Here is a 23,265-nt window from a genome sequence, read left to right on the forward strand (position 1 = left end):
ATTACAAGGTTGAGGGGTAGAAAAAAGAGAGCAAGACATACATGTACCTCCTACCTATTGGCAACCTCTCGACACCTGTCCATTATCAAAATCTCAGGACAGTGAATCAACTGATTCTTACCATACCTACAAAAGCATTTGTTTAAGAAAACACACTGAACTTTTCTTCCAAGTGCACTAACAAAATCTTTTTAAGTCTAGAAGCTACTACCAATAGCCAAAATCGAATCACCATGCCATTTAAACGTAGCCCACTAATTGAGCTACATATGTCCCACAAGTTACTATTGCAACGGAATATACAAGACTAAAGGTTGGCTTGGTTGAGCAAGCCAAACATTCCCTTGCTTTCAGTAAGGAGATGAATTGACTAATTCTACTGTATATTGTCAGATCTACGTGCTCTTTCATGATAGGATCCAACAGATAGTTTTATTAAGCTACAAGAACTGTCAGTACTTTTTTTGCAGCCACGAGTTTCACGTCGAGCATCAGAATATCATCCTTCTAGAAATTTTTTGAACAATAATTTCTGATTGAGTCTTTGGCTCCTCAACATAACCAAGTAAGCAATTACCCGCCAGCAATCCGCATTAGAACACCATTTACTACACAAGGGCATCAAAGATATTGTTCTGCAACTTTTCTATCTATGTTAAAGAAATTTCAAATAAATAAACAAACTGAATCTTTCACTATCTAGCACCTTAATGAACATCCACCTTTCTTTGACAAACCGACTCCAACCATCTCTATAGAAAGCTCAATCTGTAACATGTTCGCCAATGATACGTCAGAAAGAAAAATATATACAGAAGATCTTAGTACTAACCTGTAAAAGAGAGGACCAAATCTTCCAAAAGTTTGCTAATGCGTTCCCACCGAACTACTTTGCGTCGTAAGGCATCTGATTAATTAAAAGAGAGAAAATTAAAGAGACGCCAGTATTTCTTCCATAAGAAGGTTCTTCTTTCTTTAAGAATATATCTTGGATAAGCATCTAGGCTAGAAGACTTTCATAACAGCTAAAACACAAATAGATGAACCTTTCAGGTAATCATCACATGCATGGGACCAGTTGTTATATAGATATTTGCACTAGGAGAACAACTGGATCATAGAAATGGTCATGGATTGTTGACGGCTACATCATGGGTATCTTTTGTGTAGCAGAAGACCAAGAATGATCAATTCTGAGAACAAAGACCTGAGAATACAATATTACTGCTACACCCAGTCTATTTGCATATCCAAAACCTAAGAGATCCGTTATGATCATTTATTTCTGCATGAAGAGATTGAAGGATGAAATGATAACCAACCAAAAAAGAAAAGAGTCAATGAAAGATGTGGAGATGCTTTTACAGTATTATATGACCTCCCGATGGAACCAATAAGATATATCTGCAAATTACTATTATATACACATCACATTAAATGAGTAAGAGGATATTAATTTAACAAGATGGCTGCTTAGGACAAGCGAAAATTAATGCTTATAAGTTAATAAGTTTAATAAAATTACTAAAGCACAAAAAAATAATATGATCTAATAAAAATAAATAGAAAATATTAAAAAGTGACCTGAAGAAATTCATTAAGCAATAAAACCCGCAATCACTCTGGTGAGAAAGAAGACTAAGATTTTCATTAGGATGGGAAAGTAAAATTATAAAGTGCATTACTGCAAAAGAGCTGCGAATGTAATAATTGCCTTAATTAGAAATAAATGATGAGAATTAATTGATGATGATGCATTACATGATGCTAAAAATAAGGATCAGTACTCTGGGTACATACTTGGGCAAGTGGCAGGAGACAAATCAGCTTGTTACTTCTCAAAGGGAGCCCTAATGACCTATCGAACCATGGACCCAACAAATTTAATTACTGCACTGGTGAACACCCATAATACGAGTTATTATGAAACCTGCAGAAACATAAATTTAAAATTACTGCACTTAATTTCACACAGTAGTAGTGCACAACTTGACAGAACTAGCAAAGAAATCCTTCCTTCTACATGTTTCAAAAGTCCATCTATATTGCAATTATTATAAAAAACATATGTGATGCTCAGGTTGCCGATTGGTCTGGATTCCAGTTCCACTTTGCCCATATGAACATAATAAAATGAAGAAAATTCGATGTGATTATGAGGTTTAAAATGCCTTCAAAGAACTACAGTTTATGCAATAGATAAAGCTCAAAGCTATATTTCAGACTAATTGACCCACTAGGAAGAACAGTTGCAAAAGGTCACTTTTGGTGCATTAACACTCTAAACTTTATTGTTTATATTCAGTGGTGCATAAATGGGCCTTATCTTAAGAGGATTGTCTCCTCCACTTTCCTGAAAACCTAATGGTGATTCAGAAGTAGTAGTCTGCCGAGGGCAGAGGCAGCAGTGGCTATTTGGAAGGGCAATGCAAATGATGCAGTATGTTGGACACTTGGACCATTGCGTCATATTGTACATTTCAGCATGACAATACTGGCATTGTCTGCAAGTATAATTAATGCTACACATAAAGTTCTGCAGAACAAATTCTGATTTCTGAAAACTCAAATAATTTTAAACTCCATCAATAGCATAATTTCAAATTAACTCTCCTATTGATAATTTTGCGGTATGATTGTTCAGCTGCTGATCCTATGGTGGAACTTTAGTCCACATGTATACACGGATGATTATGGATGTGTGTGCATGCGTTTATAGTATGCAGAATGTCTTAAAGTGAGTTCAGATTTGCATTCAGATTCAAGGTCAATGTTTTGCAAAACAAAATATGTGGTCTGTGATGCAACCTAATTATCTAAAATAATCATGCAATTGTGTTGTGTTGTACGGCTAAGAGACAATATGTACATCATAATCTCATGGATAAACATTCCAGGTCGGGTAGACCTTAACCAGTCTAGAATTTTAGTTCCAAACCGTATCCAGAAATTTGGTAATAAGTGTAACTTAAGGGAAAAATCTAGGTTTCTATGAGGACTTCTATTGGAGGTTCAGTCAACCATCCAATCTTTGTGGACTTTATTGAATGTTCACCTCAAGGATGTGAGCTAGCACCAATGCACCGATTTTCCTTCCCCGCTTCTCTTGAATTTCAAGGTTCCAAAAATTGGGATTAGAATCGGCCGTACCGACAGCTTGTATCATATTGGATTATTTTACAATATTTTAAATATTATTTAAAAATACAAAAGAATTTCTAAAAATTTACAAAAAAATAATCAAATAAAATTACTCACATATGAAGCCTAAAAACTAACAGAATATATTAATTTACTCAAAATATTATTAACTTACCAATAATTAACATTTTTTCTAATTTTTTTTAATTTTTTCTCTCTCCATTCTCTTTCCCTCTCTCTCTCTCTCACTCTCTCACTCTTCCCTCTCTTATTTTCGAGACAAATCTTTTTTTTATTATTCTTTTATTTCTTCTCTCTTTTCATCCCTTTATCTCTTTTACTGCATTTTTTTCATCTCTCTCTCGCGTCTCGCTACCTCACTCTATATTTTACTGTAGTGGCAAAGATGACAGATAGGAAAAGAGAGGGAGGAAGAGAGTAAAGAGGGGGTTTGTCGGATTCGAAGAGAATAGAGAGAGAAAGAGCGATGGGGCATCAAAGAGAGAGAGAAGAAAGGAAAAATAAATAAATAAATAAATAAAAAATACTAACTTGAAGTTGTCGGTGGTCGAGCTCATCGGATCTTAGTTAAAGGATGTCGTCAGACGTCGTGGTTGCCGAGATCTACATGTGCCGCCAGTCGGGAGGGAGAGAAGTAGAGAATGAGAAAGAGAAGAGAGAGAAGAGAGAGAAGTGGAGAACCCGTATCAATTATAACTAATAGAAAAATACCTATATCGGGCAAAAATGGGTTGGATCCTTTTCGGATCTGACCCGTATCAATAGAAAAATACTTGTATCAAGCAAGATCGACCATATGATACAGTCGATCCTAACTCGATACGGATAGGATATCTGCCAATCCAGTCAATACTAAGCCGAAACTAGTCGCTATGGATCGAGATTGGCTATGACGGATCCGAATTCATTTCAGCCGATCCGACTCTGGATAGGCCGAAACTTGAATCCATGTCGAATTTTTTCCCAACTAGAAGTTAAACCGGATGATTTGTAGTAGCAAAATTTGACCATCAACATTGTATATCAGTCTATTAAGAGCTCTTCACCTACTAAAGAATTTGATAGCCTGAAAGCAATGAAACACGGACAAGGACATGATAAGACACGATATGGACATGGCAACACGGCATAGGACACAGCGAAATAAATAATATATAATTATTGATACATCTAAAAATTTTTTATCACACTATCTGCCTATCACATATCAGTTTATCACACTAATTAGAATTAATATAAACAATAAAATTTTAAATTTAAGTCCTATCGGTATCAAAAGAAAAATAAGGGAAAAATGAAAGGCTTTAAAGGAGAAAGAGAGAGGTAAGTGAAATCATTTTAAATGAGAACAGGTCTGCTTGCAAAGAGAGGGGGAGAGAGAGAGAGAAAGAGGTTTGTTTGCAGGGAGGTCGGGAGGGAGGGAGGGAGAGAGAGAGAGAACCTCGTCCATCGTAGTCGTTCGTCACGCTTGCCGTGGTCACTCCAAGGGGTGAGGGTTTGGGTAATTAATCTTGGGTTCGGATCTGAGTTAATAAAAATGACCCAAACCCGACTCATTAACACCAATATTAGTTCTATCGATGTCCCACCTGTGTCCCGCCGTATCTCTCCCGTGTCCAATATTTCTTTTATATATTTTTAAATAAGGATACTTAAAACTCGTGTCGAACATGTGTCCCACGCGTGTCCGTGTCCGACATATTTCTATGCTCGTTAAGAGAGGTGTCCGTGCTTCATAGCCTTAAAGAGATCCAAAAATCACAACTCACATTTTTCAAGTTCTAGAAGAAATATCTTGATGGGGTTTCAACCTTTAAGATAAAAAACATGCTCTTTAATAATCAGGCAGTCAAATAGACATATTTATGTATTATTCTATCTTTACTGTGGTATAGATTATCAAATAAGAAAAGTTGTGGTATACATATCTTGTCTTGACTACTTAGGACCATGGATGGTCGTGCCCCCCATGCCACAAGAGAGGGAGAGAAGAAGATGAGGCTCACCACCCTTCACCGCTCCCCATCAACCTCACCGTCGCCATTTGCCGCTGTCTCGTTGCCATCGAGTTTGAGTTGCCAATTGCACGCAATGGGGTGTCCTATCCTAAGGAAGAAAGAGTGGCAGGCCGGGTTGGGTGAAATAGAAACTTAAGTTGCAGATTCGAGCTCAAAGGCCACAAGACGACGATGAGATCGGCGAAAAGCAGTGTCTGCTAGTTAACGACAAGCGGCTAAGAGGGGTGTCATACGGCACCCCCTTGTGCATGTGCCAGTTCGAGAACATAGTATAAAGTGGGCCATCTTTGAAAATCAATCCACTACCACAAAAATAAATTCGTGCTTTCAAGTAGTTTTTGAAAGTCCAAGTACAAAGTCCATATTAATATTCTGCCAAGAAAAGTTAGGAGTAGGTAAAGGTGTCTACAACCTTGTATTATGCTTTTGCTGCTTAGCAAGTTGACATGTGTGACATCGACTAACAAGTCTCATGACATCTCTCTTAAGGCTTGGCTAGAAAAATTGATACTACATAGCTTCAATAGTTTTCGCAAGCCCAAAATGTCCTGCTAGACCTCCAGCATGTAATTCCCAAATTAAAAATTATCTTAACGAGGTGCTAGGAATACATAACTTTTGAGATTTAAATAGATAGCCATCCTGCAAGATAAAACCATCTATTTCTCGAGTTATTTTGTCGCTTAACAGATAGTAAACTTCATGAAAAATCCAGACATAATTTATATTCATTTTTGATTTAATCAAAACCTATTACTTCCGCATTCATTTTTGAAAGAAGAATCATGCAATGATTCAGTGCATAGATCTTTCTTTTCCGCTCTAAATTTGTGTTACAAGGTGTACGTATAATCCTAAAGAAATTCAACCCACATGCCGTGTCTAGCGTTAAGCTTCTTCTGGCAGTTGATATAACGAAGAGCCTCATGGTTAAAGAAGATAAATAATTCTTGTGGGAGCAAATAATGCCTCCAGTGGCAAAGAGATTGAACCACATAACATAATTCCTTATTGTAAATGGTATACCACTGCCTGATTTCATTCAACTTCTCATTAAAGTAAGCAATCAAGATGACCTTCTTGGCTCAGGATTACATCTATAAAAATTCCAGAAACATCACATGCGACCTCAAAAACTTTACTAAAATAGGGGAGTCACATGAGAGAGTTTCCACCATTTTCCTCTTGATTTCGAAGAAAGCTTTGGTGGCACTCGTTGATCACGCAAATTCATCCTTCTTGGGGCATTTAGTATCAAAGCCATAATGGTATTAAACCCTTTAATGAACCGACGATAGAAGGTCTCGAGCCCATAAAAACTTCTTACATCTCTTATGGTACGGGGATCAGGCCATTCATTAATAGCTTTGACCTTATCAGGGTCAACAGAGATTCATTCGGACGAAACAATGAAACCCAAGAAAATAACTTTGTTTGTCAGAAAGGTATATTTCTTAGGGTTTGGATATAGTTGTTTTTCTCAAGACAGCACAGACTTGACGAAAATGATCTATGTGTTGCCTATAAATAAGGATGTCATCAAAGTATATGACTAAAAATTGTCCCATAAAGCCAAAAGGCATGACCATCCATTTATATAACCCATATATCGTCTTAAACGCAGTCTTCTATTCATTGTCAGGGCGTATATAAATTTGGTGATAGCAACTTTTTAAATCTATCTTTGAAAAGATCGTGCCCCCTGCCATCATATCCAGCATGTCATCCAACTAAGGAATGGGAAAACAATATTTTCCTATTATTCGATTAATGGCGCGGCTATCGACACATATGAGTCAAGTTTCATCTTTTTTCGACGTTAATAATACAGAAACCATACAAGGACTTAAGCTTTCCTTCAAAAAGTCTTTTCTCAACAGCTCGTCAACTTGCTGTTTAAGTTCAACGTGTTCGATTGGATTAAGTCGGTAATGAGATAAGTTAGGAAGAGATGCACCCGAGACGAAATCAATAGCATGCCGAATGTCTCGCATTGGTGGTAATTTATCCAAGAAATTCTTAGGGAAAACGTCTGAGAATTCCTCAATCACGGCAGTAACCTCAAGAGGAATAATATTTATTAGCTCGTTTAGGATTTCTCGAGCGACAAAAATATAATAGGAGTTTCTTACTCATTTCATGCTCAATGTTTCGAACACTAATCAAGTTGACTTTACTATCAGGCTGGATTGGATTAGACTTCTTTTCAACCTTGCCGTTTCTAAGCAGTGAGGGAAAAGTTTTCATCTTCTTACTCTCATGTTCAAACACGCAGATTTTTGAACGACCATGAATATGTACACCATTATTAAATAACCAAGGCCTTCCAAACATCGCACTAAATTTTATTTTTGTAAGTTGTGAATTCTATTGGGACCAAACAACGCTTTTTTATCTCATGCGTGGTTGAGTTGATCTACGGAACCTCGTAGGGATTAGGATGGAGAATCACTCTTAGGTATAATTTAAAAATAATGATAGAGGACACGACATTTATATGGAGCTACGCCTCCAATTGTCGTTAATTTTAGGTTGAGAGAGAGCACATCTAACAACATGTAATCTTGTAGAGTTTATGTGTCTCAAGCATCATAGAGTAGTTTCTTCCTCTTCGTAATCAAAATCTATTTCTTCCCCATCTACATGGTGAACATATTTATCAAAGCCTTATTCAAGGTCTTTTTCAAAGGATTCCTCAATTAAACTAATTTTATATAGGCTTGCACAGTTGCACACTCTACAGCAACTTGCCTATAGCTATAACACTTATAGCATTTGACCCAGGGATTAACCTTAGAAGTTTTTCTCGACGCTTTTACCCTTGTATTCTATCTTGGGTTGTGAAGGGTTAGGGGCAAATCGATTATATGATTGGTTGATAAGGATTTGTGGAGGGCTTATGAATCTAAAGTCTCGTTTCATAACTCCTTGAAATGTGGCTAGATCTAGACTCCTTTAAGTCTCGAACTAAATTGTAAGCTTTTTTTTTAAAGTATCAATATTACAGGCAAATAGTCCACTTCTTAAATTTTTGCGCAGACCAACCCTAAATCTTAACAAGATTTGTATAAAGGTTTCCGATTCAATCACGCCGCACCGAACTAATAGCTCATAAAAAACCGCAACGTAATCCTTAGCTAACTTAGGTAAGTCGGTTCCATTTGTCTAGTAATTTAAGGTAATAAGGTGGGAGATATTTACGTTTTAGCTCATTTTTTATATCAGCCCAAATTTTAATTGATAGTTCACCCCTAATCTCACGAAGAGTCTCAACATTGGTCCAATATTGATTTGCTTGCTTAGTCAATTTCATGGCAGTGAACCTAACCTTTTAGACTTCAGACATACCATACCATTTGAAATAACAATCCATGTCCTTGATCCAATCCAAAAAGTACTGAGGATCTAACCGACCATCAAATATTAGAGCATTAACTTTAATGCTTCAAAGATATCGTTCATCAGGATCTCGCTTATTTTCTTGGAAGAGTTGATGAAGTAAAGGTGTAACACCCGAAAATTATAACAAAAAAAAAAACCTGACGCATGCACCGAGCGTCACAGAGCCTGCCACCGCGTCCTTCTTCTTCTCCTTTCTTCTTTTTCCTCTTCCTTTGCTGTGCAAGCCACCCTCCCCACCTCCATTAATCCCCATCTCCTCCTCCCCCACCGCACCATTTCTTCTTCACCTCACCAACTCTCTCTCCCTCTTCTTTCTCTCAGGTTGCCGACGCCGGAGCCGACGAAGCCCCGGACCCAGAGCCGACGAGCCTGCTGACCAACCTCCCTCGGTAAGCCCTCCTACCCCCTGCCATTAATTTCAGTAGTTTAACCTCCTTCCCCCTTGCCGTCGTCGGAGTCCGCGACGGCCAACGACTCCGTGTCTAGCCGCCGATCTGAGGGCTCCGGTGGAAGGAAAGAAACCCTCTCTAGGTTTCAGGCCCTTATTGAAGGGAGGAGGGACCTCCATGGCCGCCGGCCGTGGAGCGTGCCCCGCCGCCGTCGAGCCCTCCTCCCCTCTTTCTTTTTCTTCCCTTTCAATTACCCGTCGGCCTCGTGCTGCGCCGCCGGCACCGCGACCTCGTGGGCTTTCTCCCTCCCCCCACGGTCTCCTTCCCTCGGAAGGAGATGGTGTGGGAGGGTGGGGGGTTAAACAAACCCCCACCCATCCCCTTAGTGGGTTGCGCTGGACTATAGCCCACTAAGCCGACTTTGGTGGGCTGCAGACCGCGGACCGTAGCCCACCAACTCAACTCAGCAATCCAACCCTTGGCCACCTCATGCAACCTTGTGGGCTGCAGCCCAAGGCCCTCTTGCGTATTCCCTAGCCTAGCCTATTTGGGGCCATTTAGACCCTATAACCCTGTTTATCTATTTCCACCTGATTTATTAGCCTAATCACTCCCCTAAGGACAAATTATTAGCACTTAATTAGTGTGAATTTTAGGATGACATAGAACTGACCCTAGGGGACCCTTGTTCATGTATACGCCTAAACATAAATTCTCTAATAAGATAATTAATTATATTAGTTCGCTAATCTTACGTATGGCTTTACTTGCGTGAATTAATATGATTGAAATTTCGGAGAAGCCGGCTAGCTGACGAGATTTAGTGTACTGTGGAGACCCCCAAACGAGTAGAATTGATACAAGTCTAGAATAATGTAGTTACAGTTATTATACCTTCCATGATAATGTAAGGATGTTAGTGTTAGTACATGCATTTAGTATACTATGATGTATCTTGACATGTGCAGTTATTGATAGATTACTCATCATGATATTATGAGAATGCTAGCATATACATTAGTGTAACGATGCTCTACATGTATCCTGTATGATAAACTTTTGCATAAATATCTGTTGTGAATATAGAATGTAACGATCATGATGACTGTGACATGCGTTATACACTCACAGACACTGCACCATTTCCACATATCATTAGTAGTTGGGTTCTGACTAGGCAGTGCCCCTACTCACTCAGTCCAGGGTTAAGGGTAAAGTGTATCTTATATGACTATACTATTCGCGGCCTATTCCTGGGGTCGAGAGCCTATATGACATTCATGTAATTATACTGCATAGTTAGGACTAGATTATGATGATAGAAGAACATAATTGTGAAGCGAGGATATATCTCTAGCGGTACCCGACGACGCAGGGTTAGGGCATCCGTAAATGAGCCGAGGGCTCTCGATTCTCCCGCTGAGGGCGGTGATGATTTAGAGAGAGTGAGATATGGGCTTACGACCTAGGTCCTTAGTCCGATGGCCCACAGACAACTGGTCACATTTAGTGTTGTCCTGCATGTGTAGGTGGCATTACCGCTAGATGTGTATATACCCCCCTCGATGTATGAGATGATGGATGATTTTCTTGAGGGTATTTACCTTGTGTGGTGAATAGCTCGATGAGCTATAATAAACATGATTAATGCCTTGATGAGCACGAGATGACTGAACTACTCTTTTATTGTTGTGCATAACATGTAAACACTATGATTGATATTTGTATGAATAAAATATTGTAATAAGCTTCATATCTGTGTGGACTTATCCTAATACGTTTAGGAATTGACATGTTCTAGGATAGTGACGTGTAGTCCTTATTGATTGCATTGATTTAGTAACTCGTGGTAAGTTATTTAAACAAGCATATTGTTATTGCTAGCAACTATAGGCATGCATTCGATATGCACTTATGATTTCATTGTTATAGATTGTATGGATCCTACTCGCTGGGCTGTGTGCTCACCATCTCTTGGTGGCATTATTTCAGAGCTAGGGGACGAAGGTGCGGGTAACGAAGAATAGCTGCCTATTCATTTTAGTATGTCTATTTGTTGTATTGAGCCCATGCGAGGGCGTTATGTTTGACGTTATATTTTGGACTTTAGAATTGTATTTTGGATGTGTATCTTGAATGCTTGTTGTGGCCTGTGGAACTTGTATCCGGACTCTTATGCCTGAGTTTATTTACGGTATGAACTTGTGTTGTTATGTGCCTTGTGAAATCCTATTACTGACAGGTCATGTGATGCACCGCGTGAGGGGATTTACCCACGCGGTTTACACGTGTATTTGAAGGTTTGGGTGTTTCAAAAGGAGTGGGAGATTCACCGCGTTCAAAATCGAAGGGATAAGTATTTTGAGGAGTGGTCTGCTCACATGGTCTTTTTATCCTATGTAATCGTTCATCAGTCACTTGTTGATACCCAAGCAGAGTATCTAGAGTATCTCTGACCTGTTAAATTAAAATACCTAGCTGACCCATAATGTCGTCAACTTTCTTAATAAGCTCGAAATCCATACTGTTACTGCTGGACTCACTAGATTCACTGAGAAAATAAGTTTTATCTCTACGTGTTGACATACACTAATATGCAATGAATGAGTTAAGTTTTGATCTTATTTTATTTATATGTATATATATATATATATATTATTTTTCTCTTTTCTTTCTTTTTATGTTTGCTAACTAAAACAAAAATAAATATTTTTTTAGCCTAAGGGAATGCAAATGTCTACTAAATTTGATTTAAATGCAAGTGTTTTGATCTAATTGATGCAATATATTATGTAGATAAGAAAAATTTTAAAATTATATGTGATATATTATAATTTTAAGATTTTTCTTATCTACATAATATATCACAGATCAAAACACTTGCATTTAGATCAAATTTAGTAGACATTTGCATTCCCTTAGGCTAAAAAACTATTTATTTTTGTCTAAGTTAGCAAGCATATAAAAAAACAAAAATAAATAAATAAAATTAAAAAATCAAAACTTAACTCATTCATTGCATATTAGTGTATGCTAACATGTAGAGGTAAGGTTTGTCTCTTCAGTGAATCTAGTGAGTCCAGCAGTTGCAGTATGGGTTCCGAGCTTATTAAAAAACTTGATGACATCATGGATTAGCTAGGTACTTTAATTTAACAAGTCAGAGATACTCAGAATACTTTGCTTGGGTATCAACGAGTAACTGATAAACGATTACATATGAAAGACCTTGTGAGCAAACCGCTCTTCAAAATACATATTGCTTTGATCTTGAATGCGGTGAGTCTCCCACTCTTTTACCTCATCAACACTTGCAAGGGAATGAGCGAGATCCCGATGTACGATATCTTCGAAGCATTAAAGTTGATGCTCCAATGTTTGATAGTCGGTTAGATCCTCAATACTTCTTGGATTAAATTATAGACATGGATCGTTATTTCAATAATATGATATAATCGAAATCCGAAAGGTTAGGTTTGTTGTCATAAAATTGATTGGGCAAGCAAATTAATATTGGACTAATGTTAAAACTTTTCGTGAGATTTAGAGTGAACTACCAATTAAGATTTGGGTTGATATAAAAAATGAGCTAAAACATAAATATCTCCCACCTTCTTATTACCCTAAACTACTCGACAAATGAAATTGACTTACCTAAAGAAATAAGTCAGCTAAGGATTATGTTGTGGCTTTTGATGAGCTATTAGTTCGGTGTAGCGTGATTAAATCGGAAACCCCTATACAAATTTTGTCAAAATTTAGGACTAGCCTACGCGAAGATTTGAGAAGTGAATTATTTACTTGTCACATTGATACTTTGAAAAAAGCCTACAGTTTAATTCAAGACTTAGAGTTCATATCTAGCTACATCTCAAAGAGTTACGAAATAAAACCTCAGATTTATAAGCCCTCCACAGGTCCTTATCAACCTAAATATGCTAATCAATCCTATAATTGATATACCTTTAGCCCTTCACAACTTAACATAGAATACAATGGTAAGAGCGTCGAGAAGTACTTTTCTAAGGTTAATCCCCAAGTTAAATGTTACAAGTGTTAAGGTTGGCATGTTGCTGCAAAGTGTGCAACTGTGCAAGCCCATATAAAATTACGCTTAATTGAGGAATCATTTGAAAAAGGCCCTGAACAAGACTTTGATGGATATGCTCACCATGTAGATGGGGAAGAAATAGATTTTGAAGACGAAGAGGAAGAAACCACTATAGGATGCCTAAGACACAGACTCCACAAGATTACATGCTGTCAAATATGCTTTCTCTCAACCTAAAATCAATGATGACCGGAGGCGTAGCTCCATCTTTCACACCTTCACAAAAATTGGAGGCAAAAATTGCAAAATAATTGTGGATAGTGGGAATTGTATAAATGTCGTGTCCTCTACCATATTTTAAAATTAAATCTGAAATCGGCTCCTATGCTAATCCTTACAATGTTTCGTGGATCAACTCAACCACGCTTGAGATAAGTTGTCTGGTCCTAATAGAATTCACGACTTATAAGGGTAAAATCTGGTGTGCTGTTTTGACTATGGATGTGGTCAAATTATCGTTAGAAGGTCTTGGTTATTTAATAATTATGTTCATATTTATGGTCGTTCAAAAATCTGAATGTTTGAACACGAGGATAAGAAGATCAAAATTCTTCCCTCGGAGCCTAGAAATGGCAAGGTTGAAAATAAATCTAATCCCTATACAGCCTGATAGTAAATTCAGCTTGATTAGTGCTCTAAAATTAAGCATGAGATGAGTAAAAAAACTCCTATTATGATTGTTGCTGCTCGAGAAATTCTGAACGAGCCTAATGAATCAATTTCTCTTGAGGTCGCTGCTGTGATTGAGGAATTCTCGGATATTTTCCATGAGGATCTCTCGGATAAACTACCACCAATGCGAGACATTCAGCATGCTATCGATCTCGTCCCAAGTGTATCTCTTCCTAACTTGTCTTATTACCAACTTAATCCAATTAAATACATTGAACTTAAATGGTAAGTTGATAAGTTGTTGAGAAAAGACTTTTTGAAGGAAAGCCTAAGTCCTTGCGCGATTCCTGCATTGTTAACCCGAAGAAAGATGAAACTTAACGCATGTGCATCGACAGCCGCACCACTAACCAAATAATGGTAAAATACTATTTTCCCATTCCTCGCTTGGATGACATGCTGGATATGAGCAGGAGCCACGATCTTTTCAAAGATAGATTTAAAAAGTGACTATCACCAAATTTGTATACGGCCTGGCGATGAATGAAAACTGCATTTAAAATGAAAGATGTATTATATGAATGGATTGTCATGCCTTTTGGCTTGACTAATGCTCCAAGTACTTTTAAGAAAGTGATAACTAAAATATTATGACCTTTTAAGGGTTATTACATGAGAAACAAAGAACGATTGAATAAGATTTGTTTGAAATCTCTCATTTTCTCTCCTGTAGTCTTCTTCTTCTCTCTCTCTCTCCTTTTCTCCTACTCAATCTTAAAATTCTTCTCTAATCTCTTCTACTACCTCTCTAAACATCTCTCCTTCTTCAATCTCTACTTTTCAGTAGTGAAAAGTAGTGAAAGAGAATCTTTGAGTGCCCGGACTAAAGTGGAAGACGTGGTTTTAAAGTAAAAGCACTACTGTTCCATTTATTAGTAAACCTAAACTCTAAAGTCTTTCCTTACACCATATCTTAGGTCTTTCTACTATCAGCATAACTATTTGAGAGTTGAGAAAGTTACTGCCTTATCTGAGTGGTTTTCTCTCCTTCCATCTAGTAGTAATCATTTTAATCAATTAACTTATTGTCAGTTATTGCTTACTATATTTTATTTTAGTTACTTGTTTAGGTCGATTGTTCTCCAAATCATTCATACTAGATTTGCATTTCTGTGTGATGGTCCGGATAAGTCCAGAACGTTTCCCTTCTGTAACTGTCAAGTGTTAGACCTTTTAAAATTTTTAACAAAATCAATGATAATGCTTATGTTCTAGATCTACCAAATAATTTCGGCATCAGTTCTACTTTTAATATTAAGGATCTAGTAGTTTATAAAGGTCCAAATTTTATTCCAGATAACCCACTAGCTAGTGAGCCCACCAATGAGCTTATTTATGAGAGAGACCCTCTTTACCTTTATTTCCAGACATTCCACCTAACACAGCAGACGAAATTAATAAAATTTTAGATGATGAGATCATTTCAACTTGAGAAGGTGCAACCCAACTATATTTTGTACGTTGGAAAGGATGACATACATCTGATGACACGTGGCTTGATCACCATGATTTAGAGACATCACCCTAATATATAGTATGAGAGCAGCAGAGCAGTACATTCGACAGGGTCGAGTTCTTTCCCACCCGGGAAGAATGATGCAAACATCACTAATAGGACTCGATGGCATGTGTACCAGCAGGAGACGCCGACAATTGATGATTTCCCCTAGAAGGATTTGATTATAATCGATTTTATATTTTTATTTATTTAGGGTGTGTTTTGCTTATTTCCTATTTAGGACGTCTTTTGCATATTTCCATTGTAGGTCTATATATAGACCCGTTGTATTTTCTTTTCAGGTTAATGAAGATTTTTGACTTTGCTCATTTGAGAACTTTGGTGTGAAACTATTTTTAGCGTGGAGGTGTGAAACCCCATTCCTTTCCTCCCTTTGTTTTATCCTCCATCTCTTTCTCTCCACCACGTTTTGCATCACTTTGGATCACATTTACAATAAGTATTTAAGCCCTTATATAGGCAAAAGAAACTTAGCTACTAATATCTTTTATAGATATTTAGAAGGCTAAGGATAAGATCAAGAGATGTTATCTCTAATCCTATCCATCCAACTAATGGATAAGTTTATGACTTGTCCAACAACAAATAAGCTCGAGTTTCTCTAATGGATATCTCTAATCCTATCATCAAGTATCGCTTTGCTACTACATCGCTTAGGCCCTTAGACGCTCTTGGAGCTTCAGTTTCGATCAAAATTCTGATAGGGCGTCATATTCTCTCTCACCTAATACGTGATTGCCCGCTCGCAGTTCTCCAGTTGCGCCCTCGTTGCTTCTTGTCATTGGTGCCTTGCGCGTTTTGGCATTTATTGGTCCACACAATACATCATAGCTTTATTCAAGATCCTCACTGCTCCAAGATGTGGCATTGGCATGAATTTGGCAGCAATAAGGAGCTTCAAACCGACGATGAGTTAGAAAGTCATCAAGGTTGTCACCGTTATGTCAATTTGCCATCTCCATGCATCATCGAAATTCAACGTTTTTAGCCACGCTTAAGACTGAGCAAGACTTGGACTTTGCAGCCTTCATGCGGCTGTCCTTTTTTCTAACTTAAGGCCAAGTCGTTTGGCCTCCGTAAGCGACATGAAGTTGTGGGTTGTGCCAGTATCGATCATCGCTCGAGTGGCTTCATTGTTTACTTTCATGTCAATGTACATAAGTTCTTTTTGCTCAAGGGACTTGTCATCCCAAGTCTGTCCTTGAATGACATTGGTGAGTTGAATGGCTCCAACCATCTTGTCCTCTCTGCTGTCCTCTTTTTTTGTGCTTTTGTAAGTTGGATAGCATGTAGTTTTTAATTTATTTGGACAATCGCGTGTCAATGGCTATCCCTACAAACATAGCACGGAATCTTTGCATTTTGGGACTAAGGCATCGATGCAGTAGCAAATCTAGACTTGAGGAGCACTACGGTAATTGCACTTCGGTTTCAAGCAAAATTTCGATAGAACGCCACACATGCTTCCTTACTTCCTTGTCATTATAGTAACTCCTCTCATTTTCTCTCTTCCTCTTCTTTTCTCTGATTGTAAGTCCTATCGGTTGCACAAAGGGTCTGTATCATCTAAAGTGTTTTTTTCTATAATGATTGCAGAAATTTATCTGTACTGCAACATAAAACAATATAATATCCTTCAAGCTAAGAGTTTCAGGGCAGATCTTCTCATATAATGGATGCGATTCTCAAACTTGAGAGATTCTTGACATCCATATGAGACATATTTCTCATTAGCATGTCCTAAATAGTAAATAACCTTAAATTATCCTCTTAATTCACAGTAAATCATCAATTACAAGAACGTCAGATGCGATCTTGAGACATAGATATCGCGTTATCACTATTCTCCAAGATAAAACAAACAAGAAAAATGACACAAACTAGGCAGATAAAAACAAGAAGAAGGGCAAGGAAACTGTAATTTCTTCTCAAGAAGATGCGCATGCATTCAGCGTTCCGTGAGGCGGAGCTGACCAGATAAACCCTAAATAGTAAATAACGTCATATTATCCTCTTAATTCGCAGTAAATCATCAACAGCAAGAACGCTAGTGCAAGCTTGAGACATAGATATCACAGTATCACCAAGATAAAACAAACAAGAAAAATGACACAAATTAGGCAGATGAAATCAAGGAGAAGAGTAAGCAAATTGATATCTCTTCTCAAGAAGATGTGTAAATGGTCGGCGTCCGTGAGGCAGAGGCAATTAGATAAACCGTAAATAGTAAACAACCTCAAATTATCCTCTTAAATCACAATAAATTATCAAGAAAAGAACGTTAATGCGATCTTGAGATATTAGACATCAGATTACAATCAAGATAAAACAAACATGAAAGATGACACAAATTAGGCAGATGAATTCAAGAAGGGTAAGCAAACTGACATTTCTTCTCAAGAAGATTAGTAAAGTTTCGGCATTCCAGGAGGCAGAGACTACCACATAAGCCCTAGGATCCCGTCGGAGAGCGGAGAAGAAAGAATTATAAACCCAGAGAGGGTTATTAGGGTTTAGTATTGTGGTTGGCCCCACGACCAAGGAAAGGAAAAGAAGAAATGCAACAGTAACACCGTCCTAGATGGCAGAGGCGGTGGAAATAAATCGAGCGAATGTTACAAATAATACCCTATATTTCAACTATATTATAAGCGCTCCTAATTTATTAATTGCAAATCGAATCACTAGATTGTTAAAAAAAAACTAATTTAAATTTAACTTCACAAGAACATTAATAATATTTTTAAGCAAATAAGGGCTCTATTTATAAATAATAAAAAGAGGGGATTTTACTTATCCTACAGTAGAAAAGTAAGGTGTTATTTGTAATTATATATATGCATTTATAGTATTTTATTAAAGTATATATATATATATATATATATATTAAAGTATGATCAACTTAAGCAAGTAGTCGACATTACTAGTTTTTAGTGGGACAATTGATATTCTATATAAAACTTAAAGTATGACCATTTGCCTTAAATTAGACATAAGTGAAGAGAACGGCCTAATCTCTCGTAGCAAATGATGACCCGGCCAATCAGATAGTGCGAATCTACGTGCACAATTGGCCATTTGGCCTAAAAGTGTTGCAAAATTATATATGTTCAAGAAGAATCGAATATGCTGCGTTCAATCTGCAGTCAAGCTGATCATGCGTCATGCTTCAAGCTCATTCTCTGAATTCTAATTAGTACAGACCAAGAGTGACGAACCAAACTTGCATCACCTTTTGATCCAAAAGTAAACCTGCTATTGTTCTTTTAAGCTTGACATCCCTGGCTGAACATTTGTACAAAAAAAATTTATCCTGCACCGAAGGCAAAACAGGCCTCAGGCAGCATACGACTAGCCTTTCGCACAAAAGTTAAGGGCAAGTTTATTCTCACGCAACCGCGAAGAAGCTTACAACCCACGTATAGTTTCCTAATTCAGTGCAAATCCGAAACTGGAAATTTGCAACGGACAGAACGCTTTCAGTCGTTTATTCTCGACATTTCTCCTGCCAAGAATGAAAGAGCCCTTCCTCAGGTTAAAAGTAAGAGGAATATGCTCCCGGATTTCGCATCCAAAGCTGGGCGACATCAGTTTAAGGTTCCACCATAGATGACACAGGGAGATCGCTCACATTTCGTGAGCTCCTGGCTTCTATCTTAGCTGAGACCTCAGCCACCACAAGTCTCGTCAGGAGAAGCCCAGCCACAAGGGCTGCCACCATTAGCATTGTGAAGACGGCACTCCAACTCTTTGCGGAGATGTAGCCCGTCAGCAGTGGGCCAATTGCTGCTCCGACGGACCCCGTCCCATCTATGATTGCCGTGACAGTAGCCAAAGCACGAGAATTTCCGTTCAGGGAGCTGTGAGTTCCCAGGTCTGCGGAGACGGCTGTTGTTATCAGTGCATAGGGGCCATTCACAAGCATGCCAGTGATGAACATGAGAGCAATATTCCAGTAGAGTGAGATGCTCCCATATATGCGGTAGAAGTACAGAGCAGGTATAGCACAGTACATGAAGCTAGCGGCCGTCAGTGCCCGGGCGTCAAGCCGGTCTGAGATGTGACCAGCAAGGATGCCACCAACGACGCCTCCGACATCAAACAAGGTTGATAGTGTTCCAGCTGTTGAATCTGACAAATATTTTCCATCAATAGCTGCAAAGCACACAGAAGAAAAAAAAAGATTTGCTATGTCAGATTAATGTACAAACCCATAGACCAATATCGATCATAGAGACTACATATATATCTTGATTTCAGTAAATTTTCAATATATGATAGAAAACCAATTATGTAAAAAAGTAACAGACCTGTGTGGCTGATGTAGAAAGGAAGCCAATAGAGGAATGTATAAGCCACCAGCTTGGAGAAGAAGAGGCAGAGGGCAAACGGTGCCACGCCTGGAATCCTCCAGGCTTCCATGAACCCCACTGCTTTATCTTTACCATCTGCTCCTCCCAAAAGAGGCTCCTTGATTTCATTCTTCTCTGAAGACTTTACATCATCCTCCTCTTCGATCCCAACCACCTCAGGGCTAACAGGCAAGAATAGGAACACTGTCAAGCCAGCAATGGCAATAATAATGCCAGGAGCGACGAAGGACCAGCCCCAACCATATTTCAGCAAAGCAGCAGCAATCAGTGAGCCAGATATATTTCCCACTGATGTATGTGCATTCCATATTCCCATAATTAATCCCCTCTTGCTCTTCCCAAACCAGTTCCCAACAACCGCAACAACTGAGGGCCACCCGGTGGACTGAAACAAACCAGCAATCATCTGAATCGCTAGAAAGTAGTAGAAATTATGCATATTTAGCCAGTAGCCAGCTCCAAAAAGGGCTGTGAAAACTCCAGTTCCCACCATTCCAACAGTCAGCAGGATCCTTAGATCAAATCGGTCACCTAAATGGCCAGCAAAGTACATGCCTGATGCATATACTGCAAGGAAGGCCACGTCAATGTCTCCAAGCATGGCAGTGCCGCCCCCCATGTCGAACGGAGCCCATCCATTGTTCTGTCCGCTGTTTTCTGTACTATGTCCTGATCTTAGATAGTACAATCTTGCCCAGCGGGAGAAGCCTAATTCCGGCGTTGTTTGCGGATCAAGAACACTTTTTACGATGCTAGTGGTTTTTCTCGTCGCGTGATAACTAGCATATGCAAAGAAGGTCAATACCAGCACAATTGCTTGGTATGCTCTGAAGCTGAAAGGTTTGCCCCTGATGCGTTCAAGAAACCGAACGCCAAGTGGTTTGTTGTTGCTTTGAGTTTCGATTCTTTCTTCATTCGAGGAACCCATGAAAGATCTTCTGAGCTCTTTGCTTGAGAAAAATTTATGAAGCTGACGGCAGTTTAGAACAGAAAGTTGAGACGTGTCACCTGCAAAAACCACGGAATAAAGTAAAAAGTCAGAAAGCAGTAGTTATGAATTCTAAAGCCCAATCAAGATGCGTATGACCCAAGTATATATTTCTTTCGCACAAAGAAACATGCATCAGCCTACTAGATAAATAACAATATAATGCCTCTAAATCAGTTGTGCGAAGGCATTAGGTATGAACAAAAGAAAGTTGCCACTATAACCTTACTATTTAAATCAATTATACCTGCATAATGAGGTAAGAAGATAATATCAAGCACAGGTGATATATCATCGGTTACTCTAAAAATTTATCATGTTTGCGATTTTCTTTTTCACTCCGGAAATGATAATATATTCGAAAAGTTAACTGAATTCAAATAGATTGATGTTTTATTTTTAGACAGAAGAGTCGGTGGGATACCGTGTTCAACTCACTTTACTTGAAAAACTCAAGCCCGTGAAAGACAAAAAGAAATAAATTTTATATTCTAACAAGGGGAACTAAGAATCAATAGGCTTTTCAAAAAAGACCCACTACCATAAGATAAAACACCCAAACCTCACAACCACTGAATCTGATCGAATCAAAAACTGACACCTTCAACAAGACACTCCATGTACGAGAAAAAAGAATACTCAGTGGGACAACCAATTAAAGAAACTAAAACTAAAAAAAGAAGAGCACAAAAGCTAATGAATTCTCCACACGGGAAAGAGGAGTTTTTCCTTACTTCCATCTTAAGCATGAATCCATCGGAGTAAAGTGGAAGAAAGGAACTAACTTGCCGCTGAAAACAACAAGGTTTCTCTGATCAGCAGAGAACGAACAAAAAGAGAGATTTTTGAAGCATAAATTTGCTCTTACCATAGAAAACAATGGGAACCAACTTGAGCAATCCTTGGGATATATACCAAAGAAGAAACCCACTCATCTAAAAGTCAATCGAATAAAGAAAACGTAATAAACCTACCAGTCAAACTACATCCCAATGCAGAACATTAGCTAGACAATCTAACTCTACAACAAAAGCAAAGATTGACCACAACCCATCAGATTACCCTCACCCTTCTGTGATTGAACAAGAAGAAGCTACATAACCAGAGGAGCAGTGGAATAAATTAACATCTAAGCTGCACTAAATTGCCGGATAAGAGTTATTTACCTGATATCGGGAGATGTTCGGATATCACGACGCTATCTGTCTCCCCTTATACTGCAACCTCTTCGAGCTTTCCCCTCCTGGGAAGGAATCCTTTGGGACTTCCTTGGGGGCGCCGCGGGATTTGAAGATGCCCACGCCACGCCACGCGACGCGACGACACTGGCGTTACGAACCAAATTCCTATCCTACCCCGTCGGTTTTATCCGTCTTTTATAGGACAGAGAGATGGGCGCAGCCGCTGGATTCGGAATAAATCCCCTCCCCCGTTAGGTTACCCCCTGTACGGTATTATTTATTGGGGGGGATTACTTTTTCAATTTACACACCGTCTTGTGTATTAATCAAACGGTAGGTATCCAGACAGGAGGTGACGCTAAGCACGGCTAGCTAATGGCTCCCACGTAAATATTGGATATCAGGGGGGCTTTAATACGGTCGCAATAGTTGGGCTAAGATTATCCGTAGGATATTCCATGGAATGATACCTCCGATGCCGTCCGCATATTCCTTACTCCTCCTCTTTGTGGGGACAACCGAAGTTTCCACTTGCCACCACGGGTTTTCTACTGGATCTCCTACTCCAGGGCATGCACGAATTAGTCTTCCCACACCGACTGTATCACAACAAGTCGTAGATTAAGTGGGCCTGCGTAAACGATATTATATTATTTTGCTGGCAAAATATCTCGATTTAGTGCTTCTAATCCACCCGGTATTGGATTCCAAGATGCACAAAACCAGTGGATTGGTCCATAGAGGGATTTTCTCCAATGAGGCCAAGAGCTGACGTGGGCTAAGTGTTTATGATATACGAAGACGTCCACGTTATAAGTGATTCATTCATTTAAAAGGTCCGTCACAAAAGTAGAATTGGATCCGATCCGTGTGGCCAAGAGGTAGCGACCATGTTAAAGAGTTTCTCTCATCCCTTGCCCTTGGCCATCGGCAGCTTAGAAGTCGGCATCGTTTCTAAAAAAGGAAGCTTCCCATGCTAAATTATTTTCTTTCTAACATTTATTTAGAAAATAATTCGTTCTTCTATATCTCATAGTGTGACCAAAAGCTCTCAGGAAACTGGAGCTACAAATATTTATTAGGACGGGCTCAGCCTGGAATAATGCATCGATAATTCGAATAAAGAGGTACACTTTTTATCCTGATTGACTTCTTTTCTCTTGTCCTTGTTCTCATTATTTCTACACGAAGGAATTCGCCAATTTGGGTCCTTTCAGTTACGTAGTTAAATAGGCAGCTAGATAGATCTAAGCAATATGTTTGTATCCAACCATTGCGATAGTAGGGCCAAGATTGACGACCTTAATTTTAGAATCTTTTTAACTTGGTGGTCAGGAAAGGGTGGGAGGGAGTTTGTGGTCACAATGCGTGCATGAAGAAATAAATGGGGTGGTAAATATAGAAAATGTACAACTCATTAAATAAACACCTTATCAATCTATCGACCACT

At 38.6% G+C, this 23,265-nt stretch overlaps 1 protein-coding gene and 1 long non-coding RNA gene across 5 annotated transcripts; both read right to left on the reverse strand.

The window, feature by feature from the left end:
- Positions 1-214: 214 nt before the first annotated feature.
- LOC140785335 (uncharacterized) lies at positions 215-17,844 on the reverse strand. 2 transcript variants are annotated; one of them, XR_012108424.1, is made up of 5 exons: positions 17,662-17,844; positions 1,801-1,930; positions 833-907; positions 707-768; positions 215-608 (listed from the first exon to the last, which is right to left on the reverse strand). It is a non-coding gene; the product is annotated as an uncharacterized lncRNA (long non-coding RNA). The 2 variants fall into 2 exon arrangements; XR_012108425.1 differs by having other exon boundaries at positions 416-635; positions 17,662-17,800.
- Positions 17,845-18,506: 662 nt separating this feature from the next.
- On the reverse strand, positions 18,507-21,986 carry LOC140783710 (putative glycerol-3-phosphate transporter 1). Of its 3 annotated transcripts, none has more exons than XM_073130688.1 (3): positions 21,801-21,986; positions 19,584-20,654; positions 18,507-19,428 (listed from the first exon to the last, which is right to left on the reverse strand). In XM_073130688.1, exons 2-3 carry the CDS (start codon positions 20,572-20,574, stop codon positions 18,866-18,868), a joined length of 1,554 nt encoding a protein of 517 aa, XP_072986789.1. In that variant the 5' UTR covers positions 20,575-20,654; positions 21,801-21,986; the 3' UTR covers positions 18,507-18,865. The 3 variants fall into 3 exon arrangements, with proteins under 3 accessions (XP_072986789.1, XP_072986791.1, XP_072986790.1); XM_073130690.1 differs by having other exon boundaries at positions 21,703-21,808; XM_073130689.1 differs by lacking the exon at positions 21,801-21,986 and adding an exon at positions 21,369-21,515.
- Between the last annotated feature and the right edge of the window lie 1,279 nt (positions 21,987-23,265).

Source organism: Typha latifolia, chromosome 3, assembly GCF_019914945.1.
Source record: "Typha latifolia isolate L0001 chromosome 3, TyphaL0001v2, whole genome shotgun sequence".
Classification (NCBI taxonomy): Eukaryota; Viridiplantae; Streptophyta; class Magnoliopsida; order Poales; family Typhaceae; genus Typha; species Typha latifolia.

Excerpts from the sequence above, each read along its gene's own strand:
- LOC140783710 (XM_073130688.1), bottom strand. The coding sequence starts at position 20,574 with ATGGGTTCCTCGAATGAAGAAAGAATCGAAACTCAAAGCAACAACAAA. Across the intron at positions 19,429-19,583 it reads TTTCTACATCAGCCACACAG|CTATTGATGGAAAATATTTG; the intron begins GTCTGTTACTTT and ends TGTGCTTTGCAG.